General features: G+C 47.9%; 1 protein-coding gene across 6 annotated transcripts in view; it reads right to left on the bottom strand.

Moving 5' to 3' along the window:
- Positions 1-240: 240 nt before the first annotated feature.
- Positions 241-16335, bottom strand: part of DHDDS (dehydrodolichyl diphosphate synthase subunit) — a 32273-nt gene continuing 16178 nt past the window's right edge. For 2 of the 6 annotated variants that reach the window (XM_025447002.3, XM_049098573.1), the window contains exons 8-14: positions 14484-14591; positions 3813-7456; positions 2766-2810; positions 2553-2582; positions 2161-2211; positions 1436-1531; positions 241-1074 (exon numbers count right to left, since the gene is read on the bottom strand). In XM_025447002.3, the coding sequence (XP_025302787.1) occupies positions 7220-7456; positions 14484-14591 (345 nt within the window). In that variant the 3' untranslated portion in view covers positions 241-1074; positions 1436-1531; positions 2161-2211; ... (1 more) ...; positions 2766-2810; positions 3813-7219. Of the gene's footprint in view, positions 1075-1435; positions 1532-2160; positions 2212-2483; positions 2583-2765; positions 2811-3812; positions 7460-13339; positions 13831-14483; positions 14592-16335 lie in introns of those variants that run through there. The other 4 variants (XM_025447000.3, XM_025447001.3, XM_049098568.1 and 1 more) reach the window with 3 other exon arrangements.

Below are 16335 nucleotides of genomic sequence, written 5' to 3' on the forward strand. Positions count from 1 at the left end.
TTAGGTAACGCTGCAGAACAAGTACAGAAATCACTCCTCTGCTCCCAGCCTCTCACCACCAGTCCACTCCAGGGATCTTTCCTAACTCCACCTAACACTGTGTTCTACAGACTGATTCTGGACCAGAATAGCTGTACCTAAAACCTCTACACCTCACACCAGAATGCATCCTGTCCCGAGAGACCTGGAGAAACCAGGCTCCCCCACTCCCGGGAAAAGATTAGAGGCAGCATTCCAAGCCAAACTGTATCCAGCTTTATTAAAGATACTTTTCATAAACAATCATGGTATTTCAGGCAGGACATGGGCGGACGATCGTTAACAGTATACAACAACTTTCAAACTCCCTTCTTCAATGGACTACCAAAATCAGAAAGCCACTATAAAACCCAATGAAGTCTTCATGTGATGCTCTGAACAGGGAAAGTTTAGAGTGAGGGTTGACAGTTCACATTTAGCATGTTGTTTAACAACTTTTCACAAGCCGACCCTGACTTTCAGGAAATGAAATGAAAATGGCAGAATTATCAATCTGAAGATCCACAAGCTAAAAAAAGGAACTCTTTTGAGGGACGCCATCTCAGTGGTGACACCGTAAAGTCCAGATTGCCTGACATACTGGGAACCATTTCATGGGATCAGGTTCCAACAGGTCTCTGGGTTTAAGGGAGTCAAGTCTATGTTGAAGGCAGAGAGGGAGAAGAGGACATAAAAAAATGAATTTTAGTTTTTCCACACCACCAAGGTGGCTCATGTGTGTCAACATCAAGGAATCCCTCCTCCTGGGAGCCAAGAGGAAGTTTCTCAAAACTAGAAGGGGAAGGTGTTTTTCCCTCGTTATCAATCTAGCTTTGGAAATATTCTATTAGTGACATATGCCCTTCCCCCAAAACAACAATGAAGTGTTCCGTGTGCTAACAACATAGCTTAAAAAAAAAAAGTAAAACAAAATTCTGCATTTTTATAAAACTTGATAAAAAATAGTATTTCAAACTGTACAGTCACCAGAAGTACACAGTTATCAAAAATGCACACACTTCACTTGGCATCTCCAGCACCTTCAGCTTTCTGTGCCTAGAAGAAAAAGATTAAGACGTTACCACCCATAGATTTCAAACTATTCTCATTCATATCCCATCCCTAGCATTATTTTGCTCCCACACCCAAGTTCAGATTTTAGCTCCTTCAAGACTCAGTCCTTCTTTTGAGGATAACCTGGTAACTTTCCCTCTGGACCTCACTGCAAAAATGGGGATGAGGGCACATTAATGCTAGAAGATTAAGTTTATTCCCAACTTGAAAACTCTATGGTGTAGCATAGACTTAGGACAAGGATCTCCACTGCAGTGCTCTTTAAAACCGGACACCAGGGACTTTAAAAGCTTTTGGGATCAGTGACTCAGAACTGACTTAACAAAAATGAAAATACTTGTACCTGGTCTGTTTTGGCATCTCCATTTTCTGCAGGATTATTTCCATCCTTGCCAGCATCAGCTTTCCCCTTTTTCCCTTTGGGTACCTTCTCTCCCTTCTAAAAAGGGGAAGGAAAGAAAAAAAAAAAAAAAAAGGCAGTTTCTTCTAATTTCATATTAGCAGGCTACGGTCTGCAAGGTTCTGTACGACATAGAATTAGTTTATCAAAAATAACGCAAACTATAAACCCTTCCCCACTGATTAAAAAACTCATCAAAACAAGACCAAATTATCATTTGCTGTGGTCTAGAAGTTTTTGAGTACAAAAAAAATAAAAATAAAATATAGTGCCTTAAATACTTGGGTTTTAAATGTATAATCTCCTGTAAATGGATGACTTTTCCCCTGAAAGTTGTTGTTCAATTGTTTTTATCCTGGTAGAGTTCTTGATTAGAACATCAGTACTACAAATGTCAGGGATAAATAAGGCAAGCTATCAAAAACAACTTAGGAATATCCATTAATGGGGTCACCATTGTGCTAAATTAAGACCCTGAATGAAGGGCAGGCCTCACCCAGTGAAGTGACCAATTCTAACATAATTTTAAGGTCCAGTCCAATTTCTTTCTTCTATGGCGAATGGGCCAATGGATGGTCACTATATAGCAGAAGTCCTGTCAGCAACCTGGGAAACCGCACAGCCTTACGCAACTCCTAGAAGTACCCTTGTCTCTCAGTTCCACTCACCTTTGCAGGGGCCTTTTTAGGCTTGGGCTCTGGCTTTGGAGGAGCAGGTTTCTTTTATTTCAAGGAGAGAGGAAGAGAATATTAGTACAATAGACCAAAAAAACAACCCGCAACCAAACCACAGTACCACTGGCACAAAAGTTCCTATTTCGTAAAGCTTCTAGGGTTGGCTTTCCGTTTGCATTTCCTATCTTCAGGAACCCATTTGAGTTAACACATTAAGGTGTCCCACTTTGGCTACAGCCACCAGAATTTCAGAACCAGCAAATATCAAACCGGTGAGAACCCCCAAGAGAGCAGATCATTTAAAAGCAGCCGCTAACCATAACCCATGGGAAACAAAGCAGACTTTTAATGGTTTTCGGATAAACAGTTTCATAACAGGGACTTACAGCAGATAACCTTGCAGATCTTCTCTGTGGCTATTAAAAGGAAAAAAAAAAAAAAGATCAGAAATATGACAGTTGAACTACTTAAGAAAAATTAAGAGATAAAAAGTTTTGGTATCAGTTTGGTCTACATTACAGAAAGTGCAGAGAATTTAGGGAAATTCAGGGCTAGGAGTGTGATTACCAGTAAAGGAGTCCCAAAAGCTTAAGACTCACCTCATCCTTCACCTTGGCTTTATCTCCTTTAGCATCCCCTTCAGCCTATAAAAAGCAAACAAAACCTAAGAAAGTTGTTGTTTCTAAGGCAATTCTTAAGGACTCACTAAGCTTAGCAGTCCTAAGGAAAAAGCTAAAGGGGAAGTCTTGCACACAACTTTTCTAAGGCATACGAGTCTTCCGGTTTTAGCATCCCCAGCTCCTATGAAAATGCCCTAAGTGCTCAGAAATACGACTGCTCCTCTGTGCAAGGATCACGCCCGAAACGGCCCAAAGCGCGCAGGGAAGAAGGGGGTCCGAGCCCCTGCCCGCCAGGAGCCTCCTCCGAGCCGCGCGGGGCAGCGCGCGCTAAACCGAGCCGGGAGCGCGGAGGAGCGCAGCCCGCGCCGCCGCGCCAGGCAGAAGCAACAGCTGCAGATGGTGCAAACAAACCCCTCCGGAGGCGGGGCCCGGGCGCCGTTACCATGGCAGCCGTCGAGGGCGGGAGACTGGAGGCGCGCGCAGCCGGGGGAACTCGTGGGCGGCAGCGGCGCGCACCGGCGCGAGTCTCGTGCGCCCGGGCCGTGGGCGGAGGCGGGGCCACACGGCGAAGCCCCGCCCCGAGGGACACGGGCCCCGCCCCCTCACGGCGGCGGTTTTTTGGCGGCAGCGCGCTCCCCCGCCCGCCAAGCCCGAGCGCCGCCTTCCCGCCCTTTCGGGTTTGAATTGCCCGCCCGCGGGGAGGGGAGGGGGCATGGCGGTGGGGGAGGGGGCGCGGGGCGGGCACGTCGAACCCGAGGGGAGCGGGATAAACAGCCGCCAACATGGCTCCTCCCGCCGCGGCCGCCGCTCCTCCAATATGGCCTCTGGCGCCCGCGGGCAGCCGAGCCGCGCAGGGTTAGCCCGGGGCAGCCGGACACCGTCTCGCGCCCCCGTACGGGGCGCCCGAGCCCGCTCCAGCCGGGTGCCGATTCTCGCGCCCCGAGGCTGGGGAAACGGCGGCGGCGGCGGCAGCGGTGGTGGCGGCGGCAGTGGCGGCCCAGCGCCTGGGGCCCTCGCGCCACGTACCTTTCTCTTGGGCATGGTGGCGACGGCGGCGGGACGTAAGCGCTGGACGCGGGGATGCGGCGGCACGCGGGCTTTGGCCGGTCCGGGGGTCGTTCTCGCCTCTTCTTCTTCACACTGCTCGGGCTCCGGGGGGTTTATAAAGTTTTTATAGCGCTGGGAGCCCCGGACCGGTTAGAACCGGATTTCACCTCCCGCCGCCGCTCATTGGCCCAGCTGGGGTCACGTGGGCGGGGTTTAAACTCACCTCCTCTGGAGGGAGTGAGGAGGGGGGTACGGGGGGGAGGGCGCGCGAGACGGCGGCGCGCCTAGGGGGTGGGGGCGCAGTGGGGGAGGCGCGCGTCGATGGCAATAAACGAAGCGGGGGGGCTGTGCGAGTCGGCGGGCTCTGCGTTTCGGCTCCCGCCAAGAGCTGGCTTTTGCAAACTACCAAGTTCCTTCCACCTTATGCAACCCAGCTACCCACTTCTCCAAGCCATGCGACACTTAGGGCGCATCTCGGCCGCTTTCCTTCCTGTTCCCGCTGGGGGCCCCAGAAGAAGGGTTTGCGAGGCCTGGCCGCACCGCCCTTCTCCGCCGGAGGCGGGAGGAAGCGCGCAGCTTGGAGGCACAGGCTGCAATTCCCAGGGCCAAGGCTGACGCTGAAGTGGGGAAAGAGCGGGGAAGCCAGCTTGGCGCAGCCGGACGTGCATCCTTCCAAGCTGCCACTCCGAGGAATCCTTTCGTGCCCCTCACCTGGAAGGCAGTCCACCCGAGGTGGGGTGGGGGTTCCAGGGGGGAGACTCTACACGCAGAAGTCCCATTCGGGTGCAGTAGGGCAGGTAGGAGCTGTCCTTTCAGCACCCGTTTCTCAGCCGCCTCCCCAAATGCCAACGAAGCCCCCCCACCCCAAAGCCTGTCGAGTGGCTCTCTTAGGTCCCTGTCTTCCCGGACCTCGGAACCCCGCCACAGAATGATGGAGAGCAGCCGCCTAGGCCTACTAGCACTCCCCTCCCCCTACGCTCCACCCGCTCTGGAGACATCAAGCTCAGCTGCCCCCACCCGACGCGGCCACCAAGCCTGGGCGCTGCAAACGCAGCTGGCGAAATCCCTCCTTCCACACTGGCAGGCTGGCTTCCTCTCACTTGCGCGAGGACAAGGAGGGTGGAGGCAAGCGACCGAGGATTAGGAAACAAGTAGAGGAACAGGTGTTGCGATGGCATAAGGGCTCTTCCACTGGCTTCCCCCACCCCACAAGCCCCCAAAGCTAGGGATCCGGGAGGTAGCCAAGCGCACCTGGAGGAGGGCAGACCACCGCAGCCGCAAAGCAAGGTGTTCCGTTGTACTATTTGTAAACAAGTTTTACATCTAAGAAAGAATCTTATCATTCTACTTGAAATCCAGGAGGACACAAGAACACAAGAATTATCCTGAAGTCAGGGACTGGCTCACAGGTGAGAGGACATTTAAACAGGTCCCATCTACTTAATCTTGAGGCAAGGGTTGAGTAGGTTTGTACAAATCCTACCGGTAGAAAGCAATCACGAGGAGTCCGTATCAACTGTTTGCAGCTCCTGCTCCTTGGCAGTAGTGGTCCCTTGGCCCCCTACCCATCCCCGTGTGTACCTTCCTCCAAATACAGGTCCTAACGCCAAAGAGAGACACCAGCTCCATTAATCACTTCTCAGCTGTACCCCAGTCATATTAGGGAAAGTCAGACACAGAACGGAGACAGGACTCAATAGCCAGGCTCACTGGGCAGATTCCGTTTGTTGCCTCCAGCCCCTCATTCCCGCCTTAATTGTAGGGCTCTGCATTATAGCCGCATAATTCATGCCTCCCTAATTAAGGCTGTCAACAGCCCCATTGTAAAGCTGGAAAATGTACAGCACCTGCTCTCTGGGAACCCTGTGCCAGGGATTGGTTGCGGGGAATGCCAGGTGTGTGTGGGGGGCTTGCCAAAGGGTGCATTGATTGGCTTTTCAATCGCAGTGTCTGGCATTTTGGCCTGATTCTGGGAGCAGGGATGATGGCCAAGGGGTCTCTTGTGCCAGGATACCTGGCACAGGAAGGGGAAGAGGAGACTGGAATATAAGGAAGGTAGGGGTTTAAAGACTGCTGTGACCACTGCTTGCAAGACCCCACCTCTCCCCTAGAGGGAGGTGCTGGGGAAACAGTTTGCAGAAAGTAAAATGGGAAGACTAAACAGAGTGGTGTTTGGCTGGTGTTAAAGGCTGGTGCTTGCTGCTCCCGGCACCTGAAGCAGAGCTGCTCAGGCAGACAGCTCTTCAAAGGCACTAATCCTCTCAGCAGCTCTGCAGCAAGGCCTGGCAGGGAGAGGTAAGGGAAAGGACATAGCCCTTGACTTGGCCCTCTTCTCCCTGCTGGGCAGTGTCAGCCCTAACAAGCTGAGACTCTGCCACGCTGAGAAGAAATCGTCTCAGGGGCTACTTAGGGGGCCAGCTCAAGAACAGAGAAGCCTCAAAGGCTGAGACGGCAGGCAGCAGAGTCTGGGATGGTGAGGACAGCAGTCAGTCGGGAGAAGGGCTTGTTTCTGTGCTCTGGGTCCTGTGATGTGGGCCAGGGAGGGAGGCCTGTGGTGGATTAGAGTCACCAGGGCCTACAGGCCCTTCTGTTACCCTGTAGTCATGGAGGGGGCCGGTCTCACAGGGGCGTGGAGCCTGGCCCCATGCCCTGCAAGAGGAGGAGAAAAGCTTGTGTGGGCTGAGTCGACAATAGGTAATTGGATTGTAATCACCCGCCTGGCTTCCGCGCGCCATTGGGGGCGCTGAGCCTTTCAGTGAGCAATCAGCACTGTGTGGTGAGGGGGGGGGGGGGGTAGAGATTCAATAGCAAATCCCAGGTGGAGAGCCCAGGGGGAGGAGCAGCAGATGGGCACATTTTCTTTCTGTCTCTCCCTCCCCTTCCTTGCCCAAATAATGCTGGCTGCCTATGAGCTATTTACCAGCAGATCCAAGGTGGAGCCGAATCTTTTGTAAAAGTCGCGTAGAAGGTTAAGATGGATGGGTAAAGGGCTAAGGTTTTGGGGGAGAACTCTGCCCTGAAACTCTGTGTGTTGAAAGATGTGCTGGTGAAAAAATAAAGTGCATCTAGGAGCACATGAAGAGGTGGCAGAGGCGGAGGAACAGGCAGCCAAGAACTGGAGCTCTCTGCTGTCTGAACCTACCAGTGGCCAGAGCCAGGTTTAGTGTACTTGTGGGAGACTCTCACCTCAACCCTCCCCAGGGTCCACTGTCCCAGTCAGTCCAAAAGGTGTCTGTATGGCCAGCAGATCTGGCCTCTGGGGCTCCCTGGCCAAGCAAAGGAAACACAATTCATCACTAGGAGGGAGGTGCCTTTCACCAAGAAAAGAAAGGGGAGTGGAGGCCTGGAGGCAGAGGCAGGGCAAAGTGGCAGGAGGCCAGCCTCCCTCAGGCTGATGCAGTGCCCAGACGTGCCAGCCAGTCAGCCCGCTTGAGTTCCAGGGCCTGCAGGAAGCCTTGGACCCGCTCTTCCCGTCTGGCTGAGAGTTTGTGCAAGCGTGTCCGTCGGAGCTGGGCGTCCCCACTGGCCTGGAGCCCCTCTCGCAGCAGCTGCTCTGTCACTGCAGCCTGGTCCCTCTCCAGCTGCTGCCTCTTCCGCTCCTCTGCATACATGTCTCGGGCCTTCTGCTAGAGAAAAGTGGGGATCAGGGTGGGGAGATCATTTTTAGGTGTGAGTGGAACTGGGATGGAGGAGGCAGAGGGTGAGGCAACAGGCAGGCCAAGTCAAGTGGAACAATGGAGAGTCTGTACCAGATTTGGAAAAGCTTGGGGGTAGGTGTATAAGGGTGGTGCCCATGATGTATAAGCACGGCAGTGGCAGTTCTGGGTCCATCTTGGTTTGTTTTGGGTTCGAGCCTCTGTATTTCTTAAAATTCTTCTCAGGCTCACACTTGGAAGGGAACCAGGTGAACATGGGTCTGACTTCTGGTTCCCCCACCAACTAGCTTTGTGGCTTTGGGCAAATCCTCTCCTAACCTCATTTCTTCATCTGTAAAGTGGGGGTTGTGTCTACCTTGAAGAGTGGTTTTAAGGATTAGAGATAATATATGCAAAACCCTCTCTAGCATATTAAGCAGGCTCTCAAACAGAAACCACAATTTTACAAGTTATTGTCTATTCTCTGCTGTGTGGAAGATCCTAGTCCTGCCTGGGGCACGTCCACTGGGTCCTTTCCTTTGGCTTCCCAGGTCACTTTAAGGGAGCCATCCTCCCAACTCCTGCAGCTGTTTTTCAGAGTTTGGCTCCAAACTTGCCTCCTGTGTGGAGACCAGCCTGACTCTTCCAGCAAATGATCCTCCTAGGAACACTGTGAGAAACAGGTTTGGCTCTCTTAAGGCACTTACTGCCTTCTGCCTAGTAGAATAGGTTTTAGTGTCCATAGCCCACTTTTTCTGTTAGAAAATAAAGCACTTTGAAGGCTCGATAGAGCACTGACACCAGGTTAGTAATCATGCTCCCTGGCAGCACTTGTCATATCTTTGTGTATCTTCAGACAAACCATAAACTCCCAGAAAGCAGAGATTGTATGGCTTTTCCTCTCTGGCACTTTGGCACTCTGTACATGTGAAATAATCAATTGATGACCGGTTGATCCTAGGAGGGCAGGGAGGATGCTCTTGCAGAGGGAAAATCCCTCTGGAGCAGAACCACAGCCTTGCTGTGCCTCCCTGATGTGATCTGCTCCTGCCATCCTGACTGGCCACAGAGCCTTTGCACCAGAGCTCCTCTTGCCAAACCTATACCACATGTAAGAAACTATACTTTGCTGCTAACTTGGCATTCTATATACCCTCATGACCTTTACATTCTACCTTGTATTACGGTATTTGTGTGCCTATCTGTGTCCTTCTCAGCTTATAAACCTGGAATGCTCGGTCTTCCCCCTTTAAAGAATATCTTACACATGCAAAAGCACTTGACCCTTGCAGTGGAGCTACTTTTTATGTGCTGGAGACAGACATGGAAGTTCAGAGTAGGGAAGTGATTTGCTAGGGTCTCTGAGCAATAAAAGTTTACTGCATGAATAAAGACGACAAATGGAAATTCTGGAAAATCCCTTCTTAGGCTCCTGAATGAACCCAGGCATTCAAGGGCACTCTTCTGCTAGGGTGATGAACTCACACATGGAGCTACGAAGACTAGAAGGTGTTTGAGAAGTTGCTGTGAAGGCCTTCCATCGTACTAGAAGGACTTCTTCCTGGCCTTGGTCAGGAGGAACCTTGGGTTTTACATACAGGACCTTATGAGTTATGATGTACAAGATATGGTCTCAGAAATTCATGTGCTTATGGGCTGATTAGGCCACAGATCTATATACAAAGTCCCATAATACAAGGCAGAACATGGTAAGGGTCATCAGTGAGGCAAGAGAAAAAAGGTCATGGAGCTCAGAGAAAAGAGACATTGTCACTGATGAAAGTCAAGGAACAGTGACAGCTTATGGACAGGCAGAATTTGCACTGGGCTTTAACGGATGGGGAGGATTTAGATAAAGGTGGGGTGTACGGCGGGGAGGAGGGTATCAGGCAGTGGAAATAATGGCAAAGACACATGGAATTGATTGAAGAGCTTGACCAGGCCAAAGTGAGACCTCTGTACAACAGGTGGCTTGAGGAAAAATGAAAAAACAAATGCCCAACCTGGTGGCTGGCTATTAACTAACGGTCAACTGTTCTATCACCACTGCTTGTGACTAGAGCTAAATACCTAAGTTCTGGCAGGACAGAAAGGAGGGGAGTACCCAGCCACAGAGGGAAGAAACATGGAGCTGCTTAAAGACACTCTGTAAGGCTCAGGCTTCTTCTGAATGGCATCCCCAGACTGAGTGCAGGCAGGGAGGCTGGAGTCAAGGGATAGCCTGGCTCCTAATTGCCAGGAATCAGTGATTCACTGTTAGAATGACAGAGCCAGGGGAGTTCCTTAAGACCAACCCCACCCAGCCTTCCCACTGTACAGACCAGGACACTGATGCTGAGCAGGGGGAGGGACATGGCCTAGGTCACAGAATGGGCTAAAGTTCCATTGGTTCCTCCACTAAGGTAGCTTCTTGAGAGAAGCTTCTATGGGAAATGTGTCTTGTGCCTCTGGGTAAGCTACACTTTGTAGGGGTGGCATGGGGAGCCAGGTGTGTATGAATGGCTCTCTGTCCAGCCTCTGTATGGTCTGGACCTACTTCCACATTTCATAGGTGTTCTAAGTTTACTCAGGTACTCAGCCTCAGAAAATCCAGGCTCAAGAAGTCCTCACAGTCAATTTCTCTCTCCTTGACCATACTGTCTACTGTCCCTATATAATGACCAATCAGGTGTAGGGGTAGTAGTAATTTCCTTAGTGATTTTTGGTACAGACTTTATGCCATTTTGGTACAAGGGCTCCTGGAGCTTCCTTGGAGAAATGGGGCTCTGACCTATTCATCTAAACCTCTATTGAGCATTAAGCCTCTCTGCTAATGTTCACTCCTCAGCAGAATTAGGGAACAGGATGTAGTAAGCCCCTCCAGTACATAAATCCTCAAGTCCTCTGCAAGATTGTCCGGATCTGGAAAGAGGCTGCAGGCATTTGGTTACAAAACATTCATTAGCCAATGACAGGTTCTACCCTAAGTTCCCACTTGCCACAGTCAACATGTCCAGGTCAGTGGCATGGGGGATGCCCTCCTGAAGGCTGTGTGAGACAGCTATCGCTGCCAGAAATACATGTACTGAAGCACTCCCAGAACTCCAGGCAGTCCCAGAATTAGCAGGCAGCAGTGACTTAACCCTGCAGAATATCATTTTCCTCATCTGTAAAAGGAGAGGAGTGATATCAATAAGAATACCTGCCTGGAGTGCTGGGGTGGCCCAGTCTGTTCAGAGTCCAGCATCTCCTGATTTTGGCCAAAGTCAGGGATGTCTGAGATAAAAGTTCAAGCTTTTAACTCTTCCTAAGGAGAAGACTGTGACTACCTGAAGAAATAGTATAAAATAGAAATAAAGCAGTCAAATGACCCAGCCTCATGTTTAATCTCTGACAAATGCATCAAAGGAAGTTTAGTGGGAATGCATTATCTTCTATGATACTATTCTTACAGATGAGATGGACCAAACACTTACTACTCATCTGTCAGGGACCCCTCACGGAACTTCCATTAATGCAGCTTGTATCGGAGGCTTGGTGGCTCTGTGCTGCCACCTACCCCTCCCCTGCTGATGTGTTCTCTCTGCCCTACTGCCTCTGAGTCAACATTTCCTCCCTTTATCAGCCATTTCCTACAGCTGATGCATGATCACCTGAAGACTGCCAAGGGCCCTTCAGATACCAAGCTCTGGCCCCAAACAACTTGTAGCTGAGTCCCTGTTTCCCTTAGCTTCCCTGAGTTGAGGGTATGCTCATCCCAGTGAGCTACTCTAGGTCTAGAAGCCACCTCCCTGCTCTCTGCCTTGACTTCCTGTAGAAACAGAGACACTCTGTGCTGGACTTAGAGACAGCAGCTCAGATTTTAACTACGGGGATTTGGGAAATGGGCTGGGAACACAAACACGGAGGTTGGGAACTGAACAAAGTACCATGAAGAGTCCAGTTTGGTCATGACACAGGGGATATGAAAGGGAGACGCTGGGAAGATCAACTTCCTGGTCGGAGGCCACATTGGCAAGGATGCTGTTAGTCTGGAATCTATCCTTACTATTTCTGCTGAGGTGCTAAGATTTCTAGAAACAGAGCCTTGAAGACTTCTGGGTAGATAAAGCCTGGTCAGGATCCCCAAGAGGCCCGCTGAAAAAGGGTTCAGGATAGTCAGTATCTCTGTTATACCTGTGGTTCCCTCACTTCAAAAATGGTGGTAATAACAATGGTATTTACCTCCTAACACTACACAGAATCTATGTAAAGGTTGCCTGATATGGTAAGAACTCAAATGTTTGCAATTATGACTCACAGGTACAAAATGGAACTCTTAATGATTTTCCTTAAACATGTCCTATCCTCACCCCAGGAAACAGCAGAACCATCCTCCCAACTGCCCAGGCCAAAACCTCAATGTCTGGGTTCCTAGTAACATTAATATTTGTACTCAATTTGATTTGTCTTCCGAGATACCTAAGAGTTTCAAAATTACATCATCAACATTACTGCTAATAAAAACCTCTTAAATAATGTTTAATTTTCCTTTCAGTTTGTATTATCCTTAGAATACATCCCACCAAAGATGTATAGTCAGAGAACTATGTTCAGATAACTTGAATTAATTCTTTCCTCTAGGGGTTATATTATTAACTTGGAGTTACTTTCATTTGTTTCTATCTTAAAATTTGTTTTTCTCCCCATCTCGATCCACTCAGCCCTCATCCTCCCTACAGCCACTATTTGACCTTGAGGCATATCCTCTACAAGTTTGGTCCCTGATTCCTGCCCCCCTATCCCGAAAATCTTGAGTGATTTTTGCAAAATCTAAATCAGATCCTGCCATTCCTCTGATCACAATTCTTCAGCTCTGTCACCATGGCCCATAAGGCCCTATATAACCAGAGGCCTGACTCCCACCCAGCCCCATCTCTAACCCTTCTCCCTCATGCACAGTGGCCTCTTTGTTCTTCTAAGACCCAGACTTGATAACCTCAGTACCCTTGCGTTGGTGCTCCTTTTGTAGACAATAATTCTCTACCCCCAGATTTTCACACATCTGGCTGCTTCTCTTCTTTTATATCATGGCTTAAAAACTACCTCCTCAGAGAGGCCTTCCTTGACTGCTTCATTCAGGACCTCTTCCTTTCTTCACTGTGTTCTAGCGTATTACTCTATTTTCTTCATTGTCTTATTACAGTCTGAAATTTTCTTATATATCTGTTTACTTATTATCTAACTCAAGTAAGACTATAAGCTCCACAAAGGTAGAAATCTTATGCTTAATATAGCCCCTGACTCATATTTGGTACTCAATAAATATTTATGCAATGAATGAAAGTAACTCCTCTGACAGCCATGTAGGAAAGCATCTGAGAAACCCGAAATTACTATAAAAGGCTTCGGAGCTGCCAAATCAGAGGCAAGAGTATCCATACGTAGAAGCTCATGCACCAACATCCTCAGAGCCAATTTACTCTCACTTTATAGACCTAACTCTAACAAGTTAAACTAGCTGGTTTCCTTGTCTATAGCCAAATTAAAACAGTCAATATGAAGAGGAGGAGGGATGCTGTCAAAATTAGCCATAGACAATGGTAGAAAATGAGACAGAGGATGTACAAAAATTTACATGAAATCCCAAAGCCAAGTATTTGGGGGCCATCTAGCTTAAGGTAAACAGTCCCACTCTTCAAGGACATCACTGCCCAATGAAGGGCTTCAAGATGGCAGCTGCCATCATCATTATTAGCATCATTAGAATGTGATTATTCTAATTAACATTATCAGCAAGTGTCTGGTATATAGTAGGTGTCAATGATTATGAACAAGACACATTTCAGAAAGTTTCCCATCAAAAAAGGATAGAAAAAAGTTTTGGTTCTTTTTTTTTTTTTTTTTTAAGTTTTGGTTCTTAAGAGAGCTTTGGTCATATGGAAATATCTGATATTCATTTTTCACTGATGGTGGATAACTGAGACTCTGCTATTTTTCCTTTCACGTTAACAGAACTTCCTTTTTCAATTCCTTATATTCTAGTAACCAAGCACATGATTTGATTGACTTATTCCAGGAGTTCTGGACTTGGGATTCATCGACAAATTCCAGGAGTTCTTTGAGCCCCTGGTAGCAATATAAGTGTTTCAGTGATGAGTATAATTCTATGTGAAATGCCATATGTTAGAATGATCTGTGCAATTTTTCTAGGGAAATGGTCTATGTTTTTTTACCAGATTCTCCAAGGGATTAAGAAGCCCTGACTTAAATCATTATTTCCTTCTGGCCATTATCTTTCTAGACTCAAGGAACAGCACCAGCTTTGGCTTTAAAATTCTGTGGCCTTGAGACAGGTTACTCTGCTCCTCTGTTTCCAAATTTGGAAAATGAAGACACCAAACCTGTGGGATTGGTGGAAGGGTTAAGTAAGAAAACTTACATGAAAAACAGCTAGTGAACTAACCACAACACACACTACCATTTATTATTAAGAATTCTATTCAGATGTAGGGGACTCTGCCTCCTATTAAAGCCTGTTTTAGGATGTGGTGATCAAAATTGAAATATAACTGCAAATGTTGGTAGAACATAGTTTTATATAATAGAAAGCATTACTTTGTTCTTAATCCCTTCTGGAAGAGGCATGAAATTTGTATATTCTAATTTCTACAATCTTTTATTAGCTTAAAATGGCCAGGGAATGGCCAATCAATCTCTCTGAAGTCTTTCCTGTCTTTCTGTGGCAAAGAGATTAAAGACATGGAATTTGAATCCCAGTTCTGTCTCTTACTGGTTATATGTCCTTAACAAAAGAATTTCTTTGTATTCACTTGCACTAGCGGGGCTGATAATACCCATGCCATTGTGATCTTGGGGGCATTAAATGAGATAGTACCTATCAAATGCTCACAGTGCCTGACACATAACAAATAAGTAGTAGCTATTATCATCATTAACATGCTTACTAGCAAGTGCCTCCTGTAAGTAGTTGGTGGTCAATCAGTGCTAACCTTTTCTTCCAGGATATCCAGTCAGGTCAGCCCTGAACTCTTACCTGGAGCATGCTATGGTTCATCTGGTACTGCAGGATGGCCTCACAGAGGTTCCAAAATGTGTATTCTGGCCATAGAACTGGTTGGAACACCAAGCAGCAGTGGGAAGTCTGGGAAAGCAGCGGGAAGGAAGATAGTATAGTGTAATAGCATGTTGCTTAAACATATTTCTGGTCAGGATTCCAAAGGAGGAGCACGACCCAGGAGCCCAGAGTTGAGACAGCCCAGGCACCTGGAGCTGCAGCTACTGCTGCAGCCAGCCCCAATGTCCCTCATTCATGGGGAGGGGTCATCTGAGGCACCTGCGTGCAGCAAGGCAGAACTACAGCAAGACTAGAACAACATTCCCACCAGGATTTTTCTAAGAGCCAATTTTAGGACTATGAAATAACATCTGGATTATGTTATTGGCTCTTGGCCCTCAGAGGTCATCTGGGACACATGTTGTCTGATAAAAGTCAGCAATGAGCAAATGGTAGCTGAGGCTGTTATTTTTAAGTAGCAGGGTAGCAGGGTGGTGAAGACCATGAGCTCTGGGGCCAGGTGACCTGGCTTTGGATCCTGGCTCCACCATTTACCATCCATTTGACCTGAAGCGAGTTACTTAACCTCTTTGGGCCTCGGTCTCAACTGTAAAAGTGGGTAGTAAGAAAAGCTGGTTTTTAGGGTATAATGAAAATTAAACAAGATAATGTACATAAAGCAGCCAGAGACTACAAAGCTGGGTGAACCCTAATAATAATCACTGATGTGAGAATTCCTTTTGAAACTTTCTTGACAGCCACTGCTTGATACCTTCAGTAGTGAAGAATTCACTGCCTCAAGAGGGCTAACTTTAGTTGTCAGACAGCTTGTTATGCTAAACCAATGTCACCTTCCCGGCAACCTCTGCCAAAGTCTCAGGTCTTCGCTCTGGAACAGGATTGTTTCTTCTTCAAAGTGACATTCTTTCAAATATTTGAAGACAAGATTACAGCTGCCTGTTATCTGTCCCCAAGGTTATAATGACTTGTTCTGGCCTTTACCAACAAACTATAAATTATAGAACAGCAGGGATTATTTCTGACTTGATTATTGCCATATTCCCAGCACACAGGAGGAACTCAGTTTTTCCTTAGGGAATAAACTGCCACCATGCCTCCCTTTCTCAGATTGCTATCCTGCACTCATTCCCTACATGGCATGAATTGCAGGTTGGCCACTTTTGATAAATCCTCCAGTTTACCAATGCAGTCTTTTAAAACTCAGTGTCTAGAAGTAAACTTTCCAGACACGATCTGACCTACACAATAGGCCACTGAACCATAAGCTATGCATTATTTCCTTCAATATAGCTAAAGACTGAAAAAGTAGCTTCAGTAGCTAAATCTATTAAGACTATGGTCCATTAAAATTTCTGGAAGTTGCTTCAAAGCTGAGTCCCTCCAACCTCTCCTTGAACAGCCATGTGCTACTTGGGGGCCAAATTAACAGATGATGGAGATTTTCAAGCAAAGGCAAACTGACTTGGCTACAAGCTTTTGGAGGACTACTTACACTGGGGTAAGAGCTGAGCTGAGAGGCAGCAGCAAGACCCTAAGAAAGAGTCTGCATATAGTTTATATCCCTTGTGATCTGTGCTTGCATAGACACAGCTGCTGAATCTGAAGGAGAGAGACCTGTGACTGCAAGGCAAGATCCTAGCCCAGATGGGCTGGAGTACCTGTAGATCACCTGGGCAGCAGCCAAACCTCTGGGACCCAATGCAGAAGTCTACTGCTTTGAACAGGGACACAAGTAAAATTTCCACCACAGCTGGATAGCCTTGATTTTCCTCTAGGCACTTACTTACTTACTTACTTACTTACTTACTTT

This window comes from Canis lupus, chromosome 2, assembly GCF_003254725.2.
Source record: "Canis lupus dingo isolate Sandy chromosome 2, ASM325472v2, whole genome shotgun sequence".
Classification (NCBI taxonomy): domain Eukaryota; kingdom Metazoa; phylum Chordata; class Mammalia; order Carnivora; family Canidae; genus Canis; species Canis lupus.